The sequence below is a fragment of the Aspergillus luchuensis genome, chromosome 6 (genome assembly GCF_016861625.1).
Source record: "Aspergillus luchuensis IFO 4308 DNA, chromosome 6, nearly complete sequence".
NCBI classification, from domain to species: Eukaryota; Fungi; Ascomycota; class Eurotiomycetes; order Eurotiales; family Aspergillaceae; genus Aspergillus; species Aspergillus luchuensis.
The window spans coordinates 3,453,328-3,470,567 of record NC_054854.1 but is presented as its reverse complement, the minus strand read 5'-3'; the positions used below and the strand labels follow the sequence as shown (position 1 = coordinate 3,470,567).

The 17,240-nt window shown below is 52.7% G+C and overlaps 7 protein-coding genes across 7 annotated transcripts; 4 read left to right on the top strand and 3 right to left on the bottom strand.

The window, feature by feature from the left end:
* Window positions 1-448: 448 nt before the first annotated feature.
* AKAW2_61202A (C2HC5-type zinc finger protein) lies at window positions 449-2,017 on the top strand (the record flags this gene model as incomplete). Its single annotated transcript, XM_041693412.1, has 1 exon — window positions 449-2,017. One exon carries the CDS (start codon window positions 449-451, stop codon window positions 2,015-2,017), a length of 1,569 nt encoding a protein of 522 aa, XP_041546700.1.
* Window positions 2,018-2,898: 881 nt separating this feature from the next.
* Window positions 2,899-4,600, top strand: AKAW2_61201A (cytochrome P450; the record flags this gene model as incomplete). Its single annotated transcript, XM_041693410.1, has 3 exons — window positions 2,899-2,976; window positions 3,067-3,657; window positions 3,710-4,600. The coding sequence occupies 3 exons, from the start codon at window positions 2,899-2,901 to the stop codon at window positions 4,598-4,600; spliced, it is 1,560 nt and encodes a 519-aa protein (XP_041546699.1).
* Window positions 4,601-5,073: 473 nt separating this feature from the next.
* AKAW2_61200A (uncharacterized protein) lies at window positions 5,074-5,979 on the top strand (the record flags this gene model as incomplete). Its single annotated transcript, XM_041693409.1, has 3 exons — window positions 5,074-5,169; window positions 5,264-5,722; window positions 5,827-5,979. 3 exons carry the CDS (start codon window positions 5,074-5,076, stop codon window positions 5,977-5,979), a joined length of 708 nt encoding a protein of 235 aa, XP_041546698.1.
* Window positions 5,980-6,224: 245 nt separating this feature from the next.
* Window positions 6,225-8,058, bottom strand: AKAW2_61199S (MDR family MFS transporter; the record flags this gene model as incomplete). The annotated part of the gene is made up of 3 exons (XM_041693408.1): window positions 6,225-6,869; window positions 6,918-7,724; window positions 7,771-8,058. The coding sequence occupies 3 exons, from the start codon at window positions 8,056-8,058 to the stop codon at window positions 6,225-6,227; spliced, it is 1,740 nt and encodes a 579-aa protein (XP_041546697.1).
* Window positions 8,059-9,193: 1,135 nt separating this feature from the next.
* Window positions 9,194-10,742, bottom strand: glkA (glucokinase glkA; the record flags this gene model as incomplete). Its single annotated transcript, XM_041693407.1, has 2 exons — window positions 9,194-10,498; window positions 10,560-10,742. The coding sequence occupies 2 exons, from the start codon at window positions 10,740-10,742 to the stop codon at window positions 9,194-9,196; spliced, it is 1,488 nt and encodes a 495-aa protein (XP_041546696.1).
* Window positions 10,743-12,780: 2,038 nt separating this feature from the next.
* AKAW2_61197A (Mic19 family protein) lies at window positions 12,781-13,792 on the top strand (the record flags this gene model as incomplete). Its single annotated transcript, XM_041693406.1, has 3 exons — window positions 12,781-12,839; window positions 13,128-13,185; window positions 13,253-13,792. 3 exons carry the CDS (start codon window positions 12,781-12,783, stop codon window positions 13,790-13,792), a joined length of 657 nt encoding a protein of 218 aa, XP_041546695.1.
* Window positions 13,793-14,200: 408 nt separating this feature from the next.
* On the bottom strand, window positions 14,201-16,935 carry AKAW2_61196S (ribonuclease P/MRP protein subunit POP1; the record flags this gene model as incomplete). Its single annotated transcript, XM_041693405.1, has 2 exons — window positions 14,201-16,510; window positions 16,603-16,935. 2 exons carry the CDS (start codon window positions 16,933-16,935, stop codon window positions 14,201-14,203), a joined length of 2,643 nt encoding a protein of 880 aa, XP_041546694.1.
* Window positions 16,936-17,240: the final 305 nt, after the last annotated feature.

The window sequence follows — 17,240 nt, the reverse complement described above, 5'->3', positions numbered from 1 at the left end:
CCGTGGTATAATAGCCTTAGTTCGAACCTATCACTAATGCGTGTACATGAAAAGTGGCTTCCAGATAAGAGTACAAAGTGTAACCTCGTAGACTTCATGGTGTGTTGGACGACTGCTATCCTGGGCAGAGTTGTTCCATAGAGATGTTTGGACATTGTTTTGCCTTGGATGTGAGCTCTATTGAAACTGGCCTGAATACTATATAAAAATGACTTATTATGCGATACACCCAATTTATTTGTGGTATCTCGAAAGCTCGTGGTTGCAGGTTAGTATACAATGTTGTTGGCCTGAAAAGTATGGCCTCGCAGCCCACTTCGGGACCTTCTGTCCGTCATCGTCTGGCCCGCTTGCTCGATCCATCGTCCACATTTATGACGCGCACCCACCATGAGCATCAGTTAACTCAGTCGCTCACAATATCTATAGCCTCTGACTATCTAGCGACATGAGCAATACCAGCCTCATCTCCTGGGCCGTCCCCAGGCTGAGCCAAATTCTCCCGCTGGACGAGGAGTCGCTCACACAGATCATCACATACGCCGCCAGCCTCTCCAAAGAAGAAGGCGCCGAACACCTCAAAAACCTCCTGGGCGACTCTCCCGCCGCATTTGAATTTATTTCTGCATTCAGTTCGCGACGAGAACCACCCCCACGATCTAACGCGCCGTCACCCGCTCTGAGCGGCCAGTCCACATCTAGGAACAATTATTCGGGAACGCAGTCGAAGAGGGGCAAGAAGTCGAAGCCACCACTACACAGCGCCGGACCTGTTCGCCGACCAGACGATTTTGGAAATGTGACAGGCGGATACAGAAAGGAGGACCAGGATGAGGACTACATGCCCGTCTCTAGCCGGAGCAGACAAGAAGGAAGCGCGAGAGAAGGCACACTGGATACCGGTCTATCACCATCACCGTTGATCTCTTCCCGCGAGGCATCCGCTACCTCTTCGCGAAATCAGTCACCGGCCCCGAGACCGACACCGGCTAAAAACCCGCCTTCAGCCGCTGGCCCCGTGATCTCGGATCTACTACCGAATGTCAGGTCGAAGGCGGCCAAGTCTGCCTCTCGAGGTGGTGGGAGCAGTACGGGGACCGGCTCATCATCCAAGGGATCGCTGACTACGAATAATATCAATGATTTGACGGCTGCCATTGCCGCTTTGGAGGTATCTACGAATCCGACGCTGAGTGGTGGCGCACGCAAATGCACATGCAACGCTAGCATCCATCCTCTCTTTGATCCTGCGCCAAATTGTCTCAACTGCGGGAAAATCATTTGCTCGCTGGAAGGGCTACAGCCGTGTTCATTTTGCAAAACACCTCTCCTGTCGAATGACGAGATCCAGAGCATGATACGGGAGCTGCGGGCGGAGCGTGGACAGGAGAAGATGCGCGCGCACAATGAGAGTGTACATCGGGAGGGTGGCCCTGGAATGGGCTCAGGAGCTCCCAGTAAACTTGACGCTGCCAAGGCGCATCGGGACAAGTTGCTTGCGTTCCAGGCGCAGAACGCCAAGCGGACACGTGTGGTGGACGAGGCGGCAGATTTTGAGACTCCGAACGTAGCATCTACGCTGTGGATGACACCCGCGCAGCGAGCACTGGCCCTTAAGAAACAGCAGCGGATTATGCGGGAAATGGAGGAAAAAGCACGGCCAGAATGGGAGAAGAAGAAGACCATCATGAGTCTGGATATCAAGGGAGGAAAGGTGAGGAGGGTCTACCAATCAGCTGGGCCTGCGGAGACGGGCCCGTCCGCGGAGGAGGAAGCCGAAGCAAGGGCAGAGGAGGAGCTCGGAGATGGGGAGAACCGAGAAAGCAGCGGTAAGGCATTCAGCCACAACCCTCTTCTTGCAGCTGGAGGGCTGTTGCGACCGGTCTGGAAGTCGGCAGATGGAGAGCAAGCGGACACGGCACGCAAAGAGCGGAAACAGACATGGCGGAGAGTGCAGGACGATAATGATGACAACGAGCAGTGGATTCTCGATGGCGGTCTCCACGGTTACACGTGAGAGGCATTTGACATAATAGCTTATCCGAACTGGGCTGGTTACATTGTCTGCAAGCCGCAAGCCGGACAACAGTAGCCGATGCTCCAGTGCATATACAGTGAGTAGCAACAAGCCCGAGACTTCGCTTAGCTGTCTGATAAGGCCGTGATATAAGCAAGCAATGATTGGGCCACGATCTCCAGGAAATAGCTCTGACATGGATCGATAAGCAATGCCCCATTGGCATCGCCGCGACAGAAGACAAGACACATAGCAGGAGTGATTCTATATCCTCCGACCGTGTACACGACGCGTAATGACAGCAGCAATCTTAGCATTACCAATCGAGATCCGAATGATGGGTTCCACTAGATCGGCGGTCAAAGCTACTAAATTTCATATACAGTGTAGAGATATGAAGCAGCCGGGGTATCCGAGCCAGGACTTTTCTATGTAGATACACAGACCAGCCGGTGCTGGCCACGATGACGCATCCTCGCAGCTATTGCGCTAAATCGATGAATATTACATAGTTCCATGGAAGACACTTCGTACTCCAAAATGAGGAGGGAGGGAGGGGATGGAGGGGCAGAAGACGCGAGGGAAAGCCCGTCAGTAACCGAGCCAGCGAGAGTTATAAAGCGGTAGACGAGTCTCGAGTGCCAGTGAGTGTCTTGTTAGTGAAACAGCCATCTGGATAGTGGTTCTGATATCTTGAGTGACTGTCGTCATTTGCCTGTCTTTGTTATCCGCTTGCGGGGATTTCCTTTTTTGGTCGAACTCGGCCTCGGTTGGCCCCGGCTAGCTTCGGTGCTCGTTGACTGGCTGAACTATATACTTCAGCTTCCTATTATTATTCCACCTCTTAGCATCACACATTATTACACTAGGATTCGACAGCCATGTTGGCCCAAATTGGCTGGCAGGCTATCTCTATAACCCGCATAGGGTGGGGGTTGCTTGCCTTGCTCGTGGGATTGGTATGTTGATACCGATTCTCCCTTACACCTTCTGTATTATGTCGATAAGGTGTCACCTTGCATACTTGCAATGCATGCTGACAACATCAGTCTTCTGTCTATGCAATTTACAATCGCTTCTTCCACCCTCTCCGCCGCATCCCAGGTCCCTTGCTCGCCTCACTCACTCCCTGGGTCCAGCTCTACCACGGCCTCCAGGGAGACCGACACCTGTGGCTCTGCGCTCTTCACGAACAATACGGCTCTCATGTCCGCGTGGCACCTAACTTTGTCTCAGTAAATACTGCTCAAGGCCTCCATGACATCTACGGACACGGAAAGCGGCTTAAGAAGGCCGATTTTTACAATGCCTTCCCCGCCATCAAAGGCGTGTACAACACACACAACGTCATTGACAAGGTCATGCACGGCCGGAAAAGACGAGTCCTGAGCCAGGCCTTTTCTGACCATGCACTCAAAAGCATGGAAGACGTGATGCTGCTGCACGTGCGGCAACTGTGTGCAGGCTTAACGCGTGCCCAGCAGACAGGCGTGGTGCAGGACATGGGTCGCTGGTTCAGCTACCTCACGTATGATGTGATGGGCGAGCTGTGCTTCGGAAAGAGCTTCGACATGTTGATCGAGAGTAGTCGGAGACGGCTGATTGAGCTCGTCGATCGGGCTGCAAACCGGCACTATGTGGTATGTCTCAAGCTGCTATTATTGTTGAGAACCGAATCGACTGACTGAACAGTGTGGTCTCTGGATGCCCCTAGATCGATGGCATCTCGACCAACTCTTCATCCACCGACTCACCAACGACCGCTGGAACTTCATCATGAACTCACGCGTGGAAGCGACCAAGCGCGCCCAGGAACGTACCAAGGCCGGCCACGACGCCAAAAGAGACTTCTTCTACTACCTGCTGAACGCCCGGGATCCCGAGACGGGCCAGGGCCTGACTACCCCTGAGCTCTGGGGCGAGGCCAACGTGCTGATGATCGCGGGCAGTGACACGACGTCGACGACGCTAGCCGCGACGATCTTCTACCTGGTGCGCAACCCACATGCGATGGCGCAGCTGCAGAAAGAGGTCCGGGAGAGCTTCTCCTCGGTCGAAGAGATCGTAACGGGCAGCAAGCTGAACGAGCTGGTGTACTTGAAGGCGTGCCTGGACGAGGCGCTGCGGCTGGCGCCCGCGGTGCCCGGGGCGCCCCCGCGCGAAGTGATGGAGGGCGGAGCGGTGGTGGACGGGGTGTTCCTGCCGGGCGGGACGGATTGCGGGACGCCAACGTACTCGATCCACCGGCAGGCGGCTTATTACCGACAGCCCGGGGTGTATTTGCCGGAGCGGTGGATCGAAGGGGCGATCTGTCAGACGGGGATGGAGGCGTGGCAGACAACGCGGGAGGATGTGGAGATGGCGCGGCGGGCATTCTGTCCCTTTAGTATTGGGCCGCGGGGATGTATTGGGAAGAGCATGGCGTTGATGGAGATGCGATTGACGATTGCGCGGTTGATGTTTTTATTTGATATGGAATTGGCCGATCGGCGAGGAGAGGATGAGGGAGGGCATTTGGCATTGGTGGACCATTTTACCAGTGCGAAGGAGGGACCGGATGTGATTGTACGGGCGCGGGTGTAAGTAGCTAAATAGCATTATTATTATTTAAATTATATCTGTAACTACTGTGCTCGGTCTATTGTAAATGTTGTATGTAGTAAGATGGCAGAAAATAGTAAGACACCAAGCCAGAAAGGACACGTGCCCACACTGCATGAACATATCACCCCAAGACTATGGGGATGAGAATGCAATATCATACCCACCTTATTCATTCATTTAATCTTTAATCAGGTAACTAACCTTATACTATTCTTTATACTCATTCATCACTGAACTTTATTCCCAACTGTCATACATGATATCAAACTATGTCCATTCCTTAACCTAACCCCATCATCACCATCCCTTAAACCAACCACAACAACAACAACAACAACAAGAAGGACCCTTTCTCTGCACTCCCCTCACTAAAACAACCCGCAAACCACTACCCCAAATACCCCCCTAAAAGAAAAGCAAAAGAAGAGAGAGAGAGAGAGAGAGAGAGAAAGATGGTCTCCCCCCTAACAACAACCTTCATCCAATCCACCATCCTAAACGCCATCGCCAACATCCTAGCACAAATAATAGACCATCATCGGAAATCCGTAAGCTTGACCCCCAGATATAACCCAACCCAACATTCATATCCACTTTCCCCCCAAATCAAAATAAAAGACAAAATACTAAATAAAATCCAAGAAATCAACAACATTTACACCTAACCTCCCCGCCCTCCTCCAATTCATCACCTACGGGATAATAATCGTTCTCCCGAATTTCATCTGGCAGAGGTATCTTGAACGGCGGTATCCGGGGTTTCTTTTCCAATCCCCTTCTACTAACAGAAACCTTTCCTCCCCTCCCCTACGAACATCTACCCCTAATGGAACTAAAAGAGGTCCGGGAGGAGGGGGTTTGGGAGAAATCTACATCTCCATCCCAGACCCAACCTCCACCGTCCTCCTCAAGGAGAAAAAACAAAACCCCAACTTTCTCCCTTCACAACAGAAGCGCAGAAGAGGAGGCTGGTACAACTTCCTCATGAAATTCCTCCTTGATCAGACGGTGGGGAGTGTTGGGAATATCGTACTGTTTATTGTTCTCATTAATTTGTTGAAGGGGGTGGGTGTTGGTGGTGTTTGGGGGTTGGTTGTTGAGGTATCTTTCTCTTTCATTTATTTCTCTATTTCATTCTATTCTATTCTACTCTGTTTTTCTTTGTTTCGTTTTGTTTGTGATATGGGGGCTAACTCTATGTGTAGGACTTCAAACCCATCATGATCGCAAGACTCAAATATAGACCGATTGTCTCGTTGCTCATGTATACGGTTGTGCCGGTGGATCGGCGCGTCGTGTTTGGGAGTGCGTGTGGGGTGATTTGGGGGGTGTATTTGAGTTTGTATGCTGTTGTTTAGTCTCTCTTTCTCTATTTCCTTTTATTGTCATTGTGTGTTGCTGTTGTTGTTAGAGTTATTAGTGATGTGTGTGATTGGTATGGATCAATCTTTCGTTTCGTTGTTTCATTTGTCTGTCAGCGTGATACCTCGTCTTGGCCATCATTTCTTTCTTATTAGATCTATTTATCGTCTGTCTGTCGCTTAACTAGCATTATACAATTCACAAGTAATCACATGCAATCAAAACCATAGCTTCTGGCAGACTACGCTGCCGGCGGCCCGATCTTCTTTCCCTTAACAGATATCCACTCAATAGGCAATGCCCCAAAAATACTCAACGCTCCCATGGCCACAGCAACATAGAACGTTGTCGTCACAGCCCCATTATACGCCTCTAGCACAGCCGGCAGCTGATCCGCAGATACAACATGTCGTAGCATCGTTGCTCCCGCCTGCATCACAGAAGCAGGGTCAATGCCTGATACCTGTGCCAGGTTCTTGCGCAGTTCATTCTGGAAGACATTCTGCGCTACAGAGACAAACAATGCTCCGCCCAGTGTCTGCGTGAACGCCACGATGGCCGTCGCGCTGGGAACATCGGCGATTTTCAGCGCTGCTTGAACCACCATCATCGGCTGCTGCATGCCCAGGCCTGCGCCCATGCCGAAGATGATCTGGTATCCGATCCAGTGACCGGCCGAGGAGTGCACGCCCATGGTGGAGAGAAGGCCGCCGCCGACGGCGATGAGAACCGGGGATACCAGCATAAATGGGGTGTAGTATCCGAATGTGGAGACCAAGCCGCCTGCTACGATGGAGAAGATAACAACGCTGAGTAGCATGGGCAGATTCATGATGCCGGATTTGGTGGCGCTGACGCCTTTGATGGCTTGGAACCAGATGGGGAGCTGTAGATGTTAGTGAAATATGGGGTAGTTTGATGGTGGGATACGCACGTAGTAAACTGCCACAAAGAAGGATCCACCAACGCAGAAGCTGAACAGCGCAGCACCCCAAACATTTCGGTTCTTGATCAGCCGTGGAGGGATCGTGGCTTTCTCGTTACCCCACATCTGTAGCACGATGAATATACCAATGAGGACCCCGAATAACACCAGCAGGGCGATGATGCGGCCATTACCCCATTCGTAAGTGGTCCCACCCCATTGCAGTGCGAGCAAGACGCAGATGACTCCGGGCAGAAAGACAAATGTACCAGGCAAGTCAAACTGCGCGAGTTTATCCTTGAGCCCCTGGGTACTCTTGACTGATTTGGGTGCCTTGAAGAATAGCAGGATGAAGAAGATGGTTGCGCCGCCAATGGGAAGGTTGATATAGAAACACCATCGCCAGCTGACATGATCGGTAAACGCACCCCCCATCAGGGGCCCTGCTACACTGGCGATTCCATACATGGAGGTAATAGAGCCGGTAAGGAAAGGCCTCCATTTCAGCGGTGAAGTCTGAGAGATAATGATCATGGCTCCTGAGAAGACTCCGGCGGCCCCAAGGCCAGCTATCGCCCGCCCGATAATCAGCGCAACCGAGTTGGGAGCCACACCACAGACCAGAGAACCGATCTCGAAGATCGCGAGCCCCATCAGGTATACCCATTTGGTGGAGTAGAAAGTGTACAGCTTGCCAAAGGCCAGGATAAGGCAGCACGTTGTAAGGAGGTAGGAACTGCCGTACCAACCCACGTCGCCGAGGGACTGGAATTGGTCTGTAATCTTGGGGATTGCAGTCGCCAGAATCGTGTTGTCCTGATAGTATTAGCACGATCGCTTGCCTACGGAATAGAATACTTACCAAGGCCATGCAGAAAATCGAAAGACAGAGTCCAACCACAATCAGCGTGAGCCTCCACGAAGTAGGATATTCCGGCTCAGGTTCCGCATCATGGCTATGTATCGAGCTAGGTGCTTTTGGCTCGTGCTGTGCTTCGACCGTCTGTGAATGAGGGGAGGTGTCGCGTGCAGAATCAACGAGCGTACTCTCTTTGCTTCTAGCGGAACCGTTACCTTCTGTCTGCGTGACCTTGAATGGTTTCAGTTCAGCAAACGGTCCCTGCGGCTTCTCGGCGTTGGAAGCATCCATGGCGAGAATAGGTATGCAAGACCCAAACCAATCTCACAACCTAAGCAGATGACGGTTACTTAGGGCAGCAGTCAACAGTGTAGATAGCAGTAGAAGAAATCCTCCTCTGGTCTGCAGCACATGAAGCAGTTATCTAAGAATCACTCCAAACACGATTAACAAAAGTGGCAGGAAGGAAGATCAGCAGTGAAAAGAAAGACGGCTCAAGGAAAGCCTCCTTCCGGCTTCACTGGCTGACGACGATTGCCGTAATGGAAGCCAGGTTGTGTCACCATCTCGTAGCCACGCCAGTCTGGCCCAATGGCGACCCCTTGCTTTGTTGCGCATGTCAAGGCTCCAGACCATTCAGGAGCAGAAGCAATCCGTATTCCGAAGCACTGGTCAGGTTGTGCAAGCTGCAGGTATTACCCCGGAGGGGTTGGCAGCGTGACGGGGCAAAGCGAGGGTCACACTGAGAGTGGATGGTTTGCTTCTGACATTCCGGCATCGGAAAGATTTCTATCCGGAGAGAGCCCTTGAAAGATTCCTGTCAGTTGGGGAATGATCAGGCGGGAGATTTTCCACAAAGAATATCGGAATAGGGAAATTCCAAGAAGGATGGATTAACTTCGATCGGAGACTCACCTCTTCCCCTGAAGCAAGGATTGGTGGGAGCCAGACTGCATCTAGACTAAGTACCTGCATGCTATTTCTGTCGTTGATTTTCGTTGCCAATCCAGTGGTCAAAGAAAGACAGACTCTAAATCAGGCACTATTGAATTCTTTCAGTGGGAGATGGTTGGTTTTGGGCGGCTGTGGCGGGCAATAGCATCCTCGCTTCTCGTGCCGTCGCTTTGTTCGCCTGGTCGCATTGGCAACTCAGGAGCAACGCGTGTTGGCTTCGCAGCGTTAGAATTCGGACTGGCCCTGTCAGCCCAACTACTCCTCCTTGGTTGGCAAGCTACAGTGCTGTCGCCATATGAATCAAGATAATAGTAAAAAAGAAAGAATTCATTCCGACCTAGGATATATTCACAATTCCAGTAAGCTGTACAACGCCGTAAAAGATCAAATATGCCCAAACATCCGTCCTCCCAACCGCTCTTCAAAAACACCTAACCAATGCGGAAATCCTGCGAGATGGTTTTGACGGCCACTATTGCGCCTTTCTGCGGGCATCCTCCTTGCTAGCGACGAGGGCGATCAGAGCAGCACCCACGCCGCTGCCATCCTTGGAGATACCAATGCGGATCTTCTTGTTGCCGGCTTCGCCAACCTCGGGCACTTCGCGGAGGGCATCGCGCATGTAGCCTTCGAAGTTGGGGTAGAACTCGACCAGACTGCCATCAACACCAATATCTACGAGGTCGTCCTTTTGCAGCTTGCCAGTAGAGAGGAGGACAGCAGCCAGCGGGACGGCACTCAGACGAGCAGCACGCTTGCCAATGGCATGAACAACGGTCTGGATGGCCTTGCAGTCGTCGGTGGTGGGGCGTTCGATCTTGAGGTGGTCCTTCAAAGCGACCTTGATCTGCTCCATATTCTCGGTCTTGTCGGCCTCGACCAGACTCAACAAGCTGGTGTCAATACCCCACTGGCGGTACAGGGAAGACTCCTTGGGCACAGACACCGTGGAAGCCCCGCCAGTCTTGAGGAAGCCCAGAGATTCGTTGCGCTGCATGTCCAGCATGACGCGGCGCAAGATCTCGCCCAGGAACATACCCGAGACGCGCTTCTCGAACATCTGGATGCCCGGGTTGTTGCTGTCGGCATCGAGCTGCTGGTCGTAGATGGTGTTCGGGAGGACACTCAGGTGGTTGTCGAAACTGCCCCATTCGGCGTTGATGATCATCTCCCCGGTGGTCTTGTCGTACTCGGAGTGTTCAATGGTCTGCAGCTTCGTGATGCGGTCCAGCTTCTCCACATAGGCGCCATTGGTGCCCGTGCCGAAGATAGCACCCAGGAACGTGCCCGTCTCTCCAGGAGAAGTGTATGAACGAGCCATCAGAGTTCCGACAGTGTCGTTGACCAAGGCAGCCACGCGCACCGGGAGTCCCAGATCATCGATGGCGTTCTGCAGCAAGGCACAGACATCTTGACCCACCGCATCGGGAATGTTGAAGCCCTTCGTCCAGCGAATCAGGGTACCCTTGTTAATGCCCAGCTGACGCACGGGGAAACTGAAGGTGAAACCCAAGTCGAACAGGTCCTCTTCACAGTTGCCATTCTTCTCATTGCGGCGTCGCAGGTGAGCTTCGAAGTGGTCGTTGTGGTGAATGCGCAGGAACGATTCGATCTGGCGGGCCAAGAACAAGAAGAGATCCTTGGCCGTACCGGACGCCATGGTCTCACGAGGAATCATGATCTTGGACTGGGTAAGGGAGAAGGTAGTGTCTCCATGTAGATCGATCGAGCACACGCGGAAGTTGGTGCCGCCGAGATCTACTGCCAGGTACAAACCCTGCCAATGACCAGGTCAGCTGCTGTTTTGTCGAAGGGAGCTGATTGGTGGTGAAACGTACCTTTTCCGTGCCATTGGGCACTGCCGTGACATAGGTCGGGATCTGACTGAGGGTCGTGTGCTCCTTGGACAGACCTTCATCGATCTCGCGAATGTATTCCGTTACTCCACGTTGCACCTCAGCAGCGGGGTAATCGAACTGGCTGGCAATGCGCGCAGCCTCGGACAGCAGAGCAGATGACATGATGACTGAAGAGATGTAGATATGAGGGAGATTGTGAGGAGAGGGAAAATAAAAGAAGCCTCAAGGGACGTGTTGACACCACAACAAGTACAGTGTGCAGAGAGAAAAAAAAGTGGTGAAGGAGGAGACCGGATGGTGGGGTTCAAGTAAATACGGGGAGGGGCAGACGGAAGCTGGAGGGGAATTCGGGGAATGGAGATGAAGAGAGAGAGAGAAAGTAGAGGATGTGGAGGGAACAAAGGATAAGGATCAGGAGGAGGAGGATACGAGCAGGAAGAGTCTAATAACTATTATCCGGAATGAGCATACGATGATGAAGGGGGAGCAAGTGGGCGTATTAATAGCAGAGCCATGAAGCCCAGTAAAGAACTAATAATCTTGCACTTGGAGGGGTCGATGAGGTCAGTCCGACGGGCTCAAGCCAACGGGAACGCCGGGTTCGCCGGGTTTGCCAGGCGTGGCCAAAGGGAAATTGGAAAAGGGTTCACTACCACTTCCAGTTCTCTCTGCTCCCCCCCTTCCCGACATTCTCGCATTGCCGATGTCTCGCACTTGTCCCAGGTTTACTGACTTAGTGCGTGGTTCTCTCCAGTCTCCAGTCTCCAGATGCCACTCCTCGCACTAAAAAGTGGCCCAGTTGCCTGCAAGACGGGGTTGCCGCGAGTCGGTAGCGAATCCGCCCGCGTGTCTGCCATGACGCATGAAACCAACTTGGTGGGGTTTAAGCCGTCGTTCACCGGTGAGAGGGAATTGGTTAGCAGCGAAGGGAATGGAAGGGCGAGGATGGCTGTTGCACACAATGCAATACCACAATGCCATTCTCGTGCTTGGCCTCTGCGTCAGTCAGGAGAGGGTGAGACCACGCGGTGGGCGATGAATTAGTGGTGATGCTGGCCTTTCCCCGTCTCCGGATGCGGTCGTCTGGGGCATTGGGGAACCTGGAGATGCTGACATGAGCATCATTCTAGTACCAGGATCGGAATCACCATACTTGCAACTAAGTGATATACTAACTACGGCTGTTTGCTTTGGGACGGATTAGTCCAGCTGTCAGAAGATGATGATCAGGGGAGTTCTCGTCTCGACGTAACCTTAAGTAACCGTCCAGCCTATGCAAGCAACCATCCCCTCCACGGCTGCTCCCTGCATGCTGCAGTATCACTGCGAGATTTTATCTCAGGGTCAGCCACTTAAAAGGCTTCGATCTGTCAGGTCTGTCACTTATTGTTTGCATGTAGAGAGTACTTCATCAGTAGTTTACATTGCTGCGTCACCTACCTAGAGTCCTAGCGAACAAGACGATAGGTCTAGCGATCTTCAAGCACGTGAGACCACCAGAGACAGTATACCACTCACCAACATGACAATAGCTAGTCTAAATTTGTAGAGAGAGCAACAACATACCTATTCCTGTGCTATTCAGTAACTCATTGAAGCACTTCTCACCATCAATCTATCCATACCCATGATTTGACCCTCTGAGATCCAAAGTCTAACCCTCAACCCAACCACTCAAACCAACACCACCAACACCCAAAACCACCTAAGGTACAGTAAGAACCCCCCAATTTAATACACCTTCCCTAAGCCAACCATCCCAGCAACCCCGGGCACCAACTGCATCTCTACCCAACCTCCAGCGTCCAAGAAAGTAAAAAAGCCAACCATCCCAAAACGGCAGCCCCGTGACTAATCCAGCAACAGTACCTAGCCTAAGGCATGAACACATCACCCATCCACTTCAGGCACCAAGACATCAACAAACATCATCCAATATCTGCCTCAGGCAAACAATGACTAATCTCACGTGACCCGGCGGAAGTCGGCTTCAGAAACGGACCTTGACGATATGCAATTCCCTGCTCCGACACAGGAATTGCCCTCGATCAGGATCTCTCGGCGGCCAATTGCGGTGTTCCACTGAAACCGAACTACACTCTCGCCTCTTCCCCCCATCCTCCGGTCCACCAAACAATAACAAAGACAGCTTCGGCTGAAGAGAAAGTCACGGACACACGAAACCCGATATCCGCACATCATGGGCGCCGGCAGCTCTAAGCCCGCGGCTCCGGCCGACTCGAAGCACATTTTCTCGAGGTAGGAATGCTTTTGCTTGTTTACATTGGACGATTATATATTGCTCTGGAGGGTGTTGGTATATCGATTGGTCTGGGCTGGGATATCAGTGGACGTGCTCAATGACATGCTATTGGGAGCCGGACTGTCTTCACACCGAGGATGATCATACCTTACCCAAACCAACCAAACCATATAAATAAATAATTCGACATGGGGCGATATACCCTTCAAACCATTGAATACACACAAAGTCACAATGAGAATAAATCGGAATGAATACCAGCTAACAGCTATATCCTTACACAGCTCCTCCCCCGTCCAATTCTCCGCCAACTTCGTTGACGGCCTCCAGTCCAACACCGAGGTACGCATACATCCCAGCTCCCTCCACACAACCCCATCTAACCACCCCATCTTCAAATGGGAAACAGACCGACTCGGCACGCGCCCGTTCCCTCGAACTCCAAATCCAAGAGCGCGTAGCCCAAGAACTCGAGCGCCTTCGTGCCCGCGAACAGCAAACGCTGGCCGAGATCGAGAAGAAGCTTGCTGAAGCCAAAGACGTCTCTTCTTCGACACCCGCGCCCAGCTACGCTCCCAGCAGCTCGGGTGCTTCCTCCTACTACCCACCCGGATCTCTGGACCTGGATGCGCCCCGGATCCCGTTCGCGGGGCGGGAGAGCTACTTCGCAGCTGCTGCTGCTCCGGCGGTTGAGGCGGCGGCGCAGCCGATTAACCGGGAACTGTCGCGGGAGAGCGTGAACAGTGAGATTGAGGAGTTGAGGGCGAAGTTGGAAGGACGGAAGAAGTTGGTTGAGATTGATGCGGGGATTGAGAAGGCTAGATCGGAGGTGGTGAGTTGTTTGAGGTTGAATGATCGGAGGCCGTTGGATTGTTGGAAGGAGGTTGAGGCGTTTAAGAAGGAGGTTGCTAGGTTGGAGGAGGGGTTTGTGGATCGGATTGTTGGGTAGATTTTATCTATTTCCATAGGTGTTGTTGATGATGGGTTATATTGATTGATAGAGAGGTGAGGGTATAGTGTGGTGTGTAAGTGTGTGTTTGTTCGACTGTTGCTGTTGCTGCTGCTGCTGCTGCTGCCGAGTCATCAATCCCGGTTTGTGCATGTGTGTATATGTATACCTAGCTTGCTAGAGAAGGTTACTGGTTTCTGTTTCCATCTTTTATTTTACTTAGAGTATGTTGTTACTGGTGTAGATATTGGTTGGTTGAATTGTCCCAACTAAATGGGCAGATCTAAAATATTCATCTCTATCATATCAGTTCTAACCCCCTCCTCCCCAAACAATCGTAAAGACACACAGGGTATCACGCAACAAAGCCACACAATCCATCCATACACATACACACACACATACACATCAAACCAACTCCCAAAACCCGACCCTCGCCACCGTCTCCCCCGCACTCCTTATAATACACATATTCCTCCCACTCGCCTTCCCCTTCTGCACCTTCGACAACAAGACAGACCCAATCCCCGTACCCTTTCCCTCAGCAAGGTTATAATTGCCCGTGGTAACAAAGCCAATAAGATCCTCCTCCGTCGGAACCGGCAAATGCTTCTGACGAACATCGTCACCCGCAGACGGAGTGATAAGCGACGCAGCAAGCTGTTGCTGGAGATCTTCAGGGCCGAGGTTGGCGGTAGATCGGGATTGTTTCTTCTGAAGTTCATCCCTGAGACCATCGTAGGGTTGCTTTGATGATAGTGTGAGCCACTCCTGGCGGAGCTCGCGATCGGTGGTTGGGAGTCGGTAGATGCGGGCTCGGGGGGTGGGTGTGCCGCGGTTGAGGAGGGTGAGTTTGACGGTTGCTAGAGCAGAGGTTTTGATAGTAGTAGTGGTGGAGGAGTCGGTTAGGGCGCGGGTTGCTTCGGATGTTGAGAGTTGGTGAATGTTCAGAGGTGGAAGGGTGGTACTGGCGTCGTTGTCTTGGGCGATGGTGGTGTCATCCGGTTTGGTTTCAGTCTCTGAGGGCTGTTCCTTGTCGGTTGTATTGCTCGCCTCAGGTGCTCCTTGAATGAGTCTTTCCCAGTCGCAGGCCCAACCACGTCCTATTTCACCCTTCTGTCCGTTTCTCAGATCGATGCTCTCGAACTCGGTTCTGCGCCCCTTGGGACGTCGCTCCCACTCTCGCTTCGCTTCTTCTCTCTCGCGCAGGCCCCATTCCCACCCAGCGCGGGTTCCTGGGAAGTCACCAGGGAACCAAGGCTCTCCTGATTCGAATGAGAGTTGCTGCTGCTCTTTCAGACCCCCGAATCTGGGGTTTCCGCCGCTCGAGAGGGGATAGTACATCAGCGAGTACCAGAACGGAAGCACGCATTTCCATGGAAGGAGGACAGTCCAGGTTCCAGGTGCGCTGCTGCTCTTGGAATGGATAGGTCGACTGGCCAGTACCATCACAGGTATCTTGGGGTCAGTGTCTTTGGCGGGCGGGCGTACGCCAGGACCAGCTTCGGTTCGACGCCGATTGATAGCCTTTTGGCTAGGCAGCTGGCGTGCAGCAGCTAACCGGGCGCGACGATCGAAGAGAGCAGGGGCCGTCTGCGTGTTATCCGGGGACCACGACGAGAGTAGTATAGCCAGCCGTTGCATCTCTTCCTCTGACGACGATGGCTTCAAAGTCTTGGGCGGGAAATCGAGGCGAGGGTCGGAGACCGAGAACCCAAGGATGGCATCCTGCGGCAGAGATGCAGGGTTCGTTACCCCCAAAAGAGAAGTCCATGTAGCCTCCGGACTGTCCGCAGCGACATCCTTCCCATCCGCAGCAACCGGCTTGAACGACGCAAGCAACGCCTCCGTAGCCCCCGGACCAGTAATCTCGATACTGCCAATCTCAAACCGCAAATCCTCGACCATAACAGGAGGATTCTGCTTCTTCGAAACACCCAGCAGGGCATTCCACAACTGCAAAAACGCAGACGGATGCACCCGAACAAACACCTTCCTCCAACCCTTCTTCCCCTTCTTCTGCTTCCCACTCTCATCAGCATCCACCATCTCCACATCCTCCCCCTTCACCTCAGCACACCAAACCAACGTAACCGGCGCAATGTGCCTCTTCTCCCCCTCCCATTCATACACCCAAGCCCGCAATCCCCTCGTGCCAGCCCTCCACTTCCTCCCCTTCACACCCCACGCCTTCTCCCCATCAACCCCAACAGCCCTCAACACCCCCTCAATCGCCCCCACAGACCCCTCCAACTGCACCGTCGCCAAATAACTCATATCCCACGCCACAGCACCCCTGGACCCCCTCGCACGATGTGTCGGCCGATAACTCTTCTCCGTCGGCGACAACGGCACCGCGAACCTCCACAACGGATCCTTAGAAGTAGCCATATGCGCTCTCTTCGCATGAAACATATGGGTCGGCAACCAAGTCTTGCACTGCTGACGTTTCTTGAACCTCGCTTCCGGCGGATTCGGCCTCGACAATTTATTCTTTTTGATTTTCGGCACCCGCGGCGCAATCTCATACGCATGACTACCAGATTCTTCCAACGACTTCCGAGCCTCTTTATCTCGCTGAGCTTTCACGGCCGCGCGCTTGGCTTTCGTCTTCGCGTTCAGGTTCTGTAGTCGCCGGGCAGTTTCGAGCCGAATGCGCATTTGTTCGGTCGGTTTGCGGGTTCGTGATGATACGGTGGGGGTGTTGTCTTCTATCATCTGTACACACAGAATCATAGTCACACATTAGAATATTTACTGGAACCCCATTGAGAGTAACCTTGCAAAGGGAAAAGAATATATTTATATACCTCTCTCCTCGCCCTAGCCCTCAACCTCTTCGGCACCCTCTTCACATTATGACTCGCCGTCCGTCTCCTCAACGACCTCGGCACCTTCTGAAACGCCCGACTCGTCAACGCATTCTTCGATCGTTGGATCCCCGACTCCAGCGACCGAATTTCGTATTCTCTTGCTTCCACGTACGCAGCGACATCTAGTTCGCCGGAGGCAGACAATGCCGCGTCGGCGGCCTGCACGGCGAGCGAGCGCGCATCGAATGTTTTTTGGCGTTTGCGGGCGGCGGCGGCGGAGAAGTTGTTGTTGGGAGCAGCAGGTTTGCGCTTAGGTGGGTGGGAGGCCATGATGGCCGATGAAATGTGTTGTGCGTTTGTTGTGTGCGAAGGGGATTTCTAGGAACTAATATATCTCATTTGGAGTTTTTAGGGGAGGAGAATTTGTTGGAGTTGGATAATTTAAAGCTTTCAAGATCCCTGCAGAAAGGTCCGGGTCTGGAATGAAATGAAATGAAATGATGGAATGGGTTTGGTTTGGTTTGGTTTAGCGCGGTGTCTGTTCCGTCGTCCGTCGTCGACTTTCAGTTTTCCGGCCGACACAAATGGGAAACTAGTGATGGGAGCAGCCACTCCGACGCAGCAAAATGGCTAAC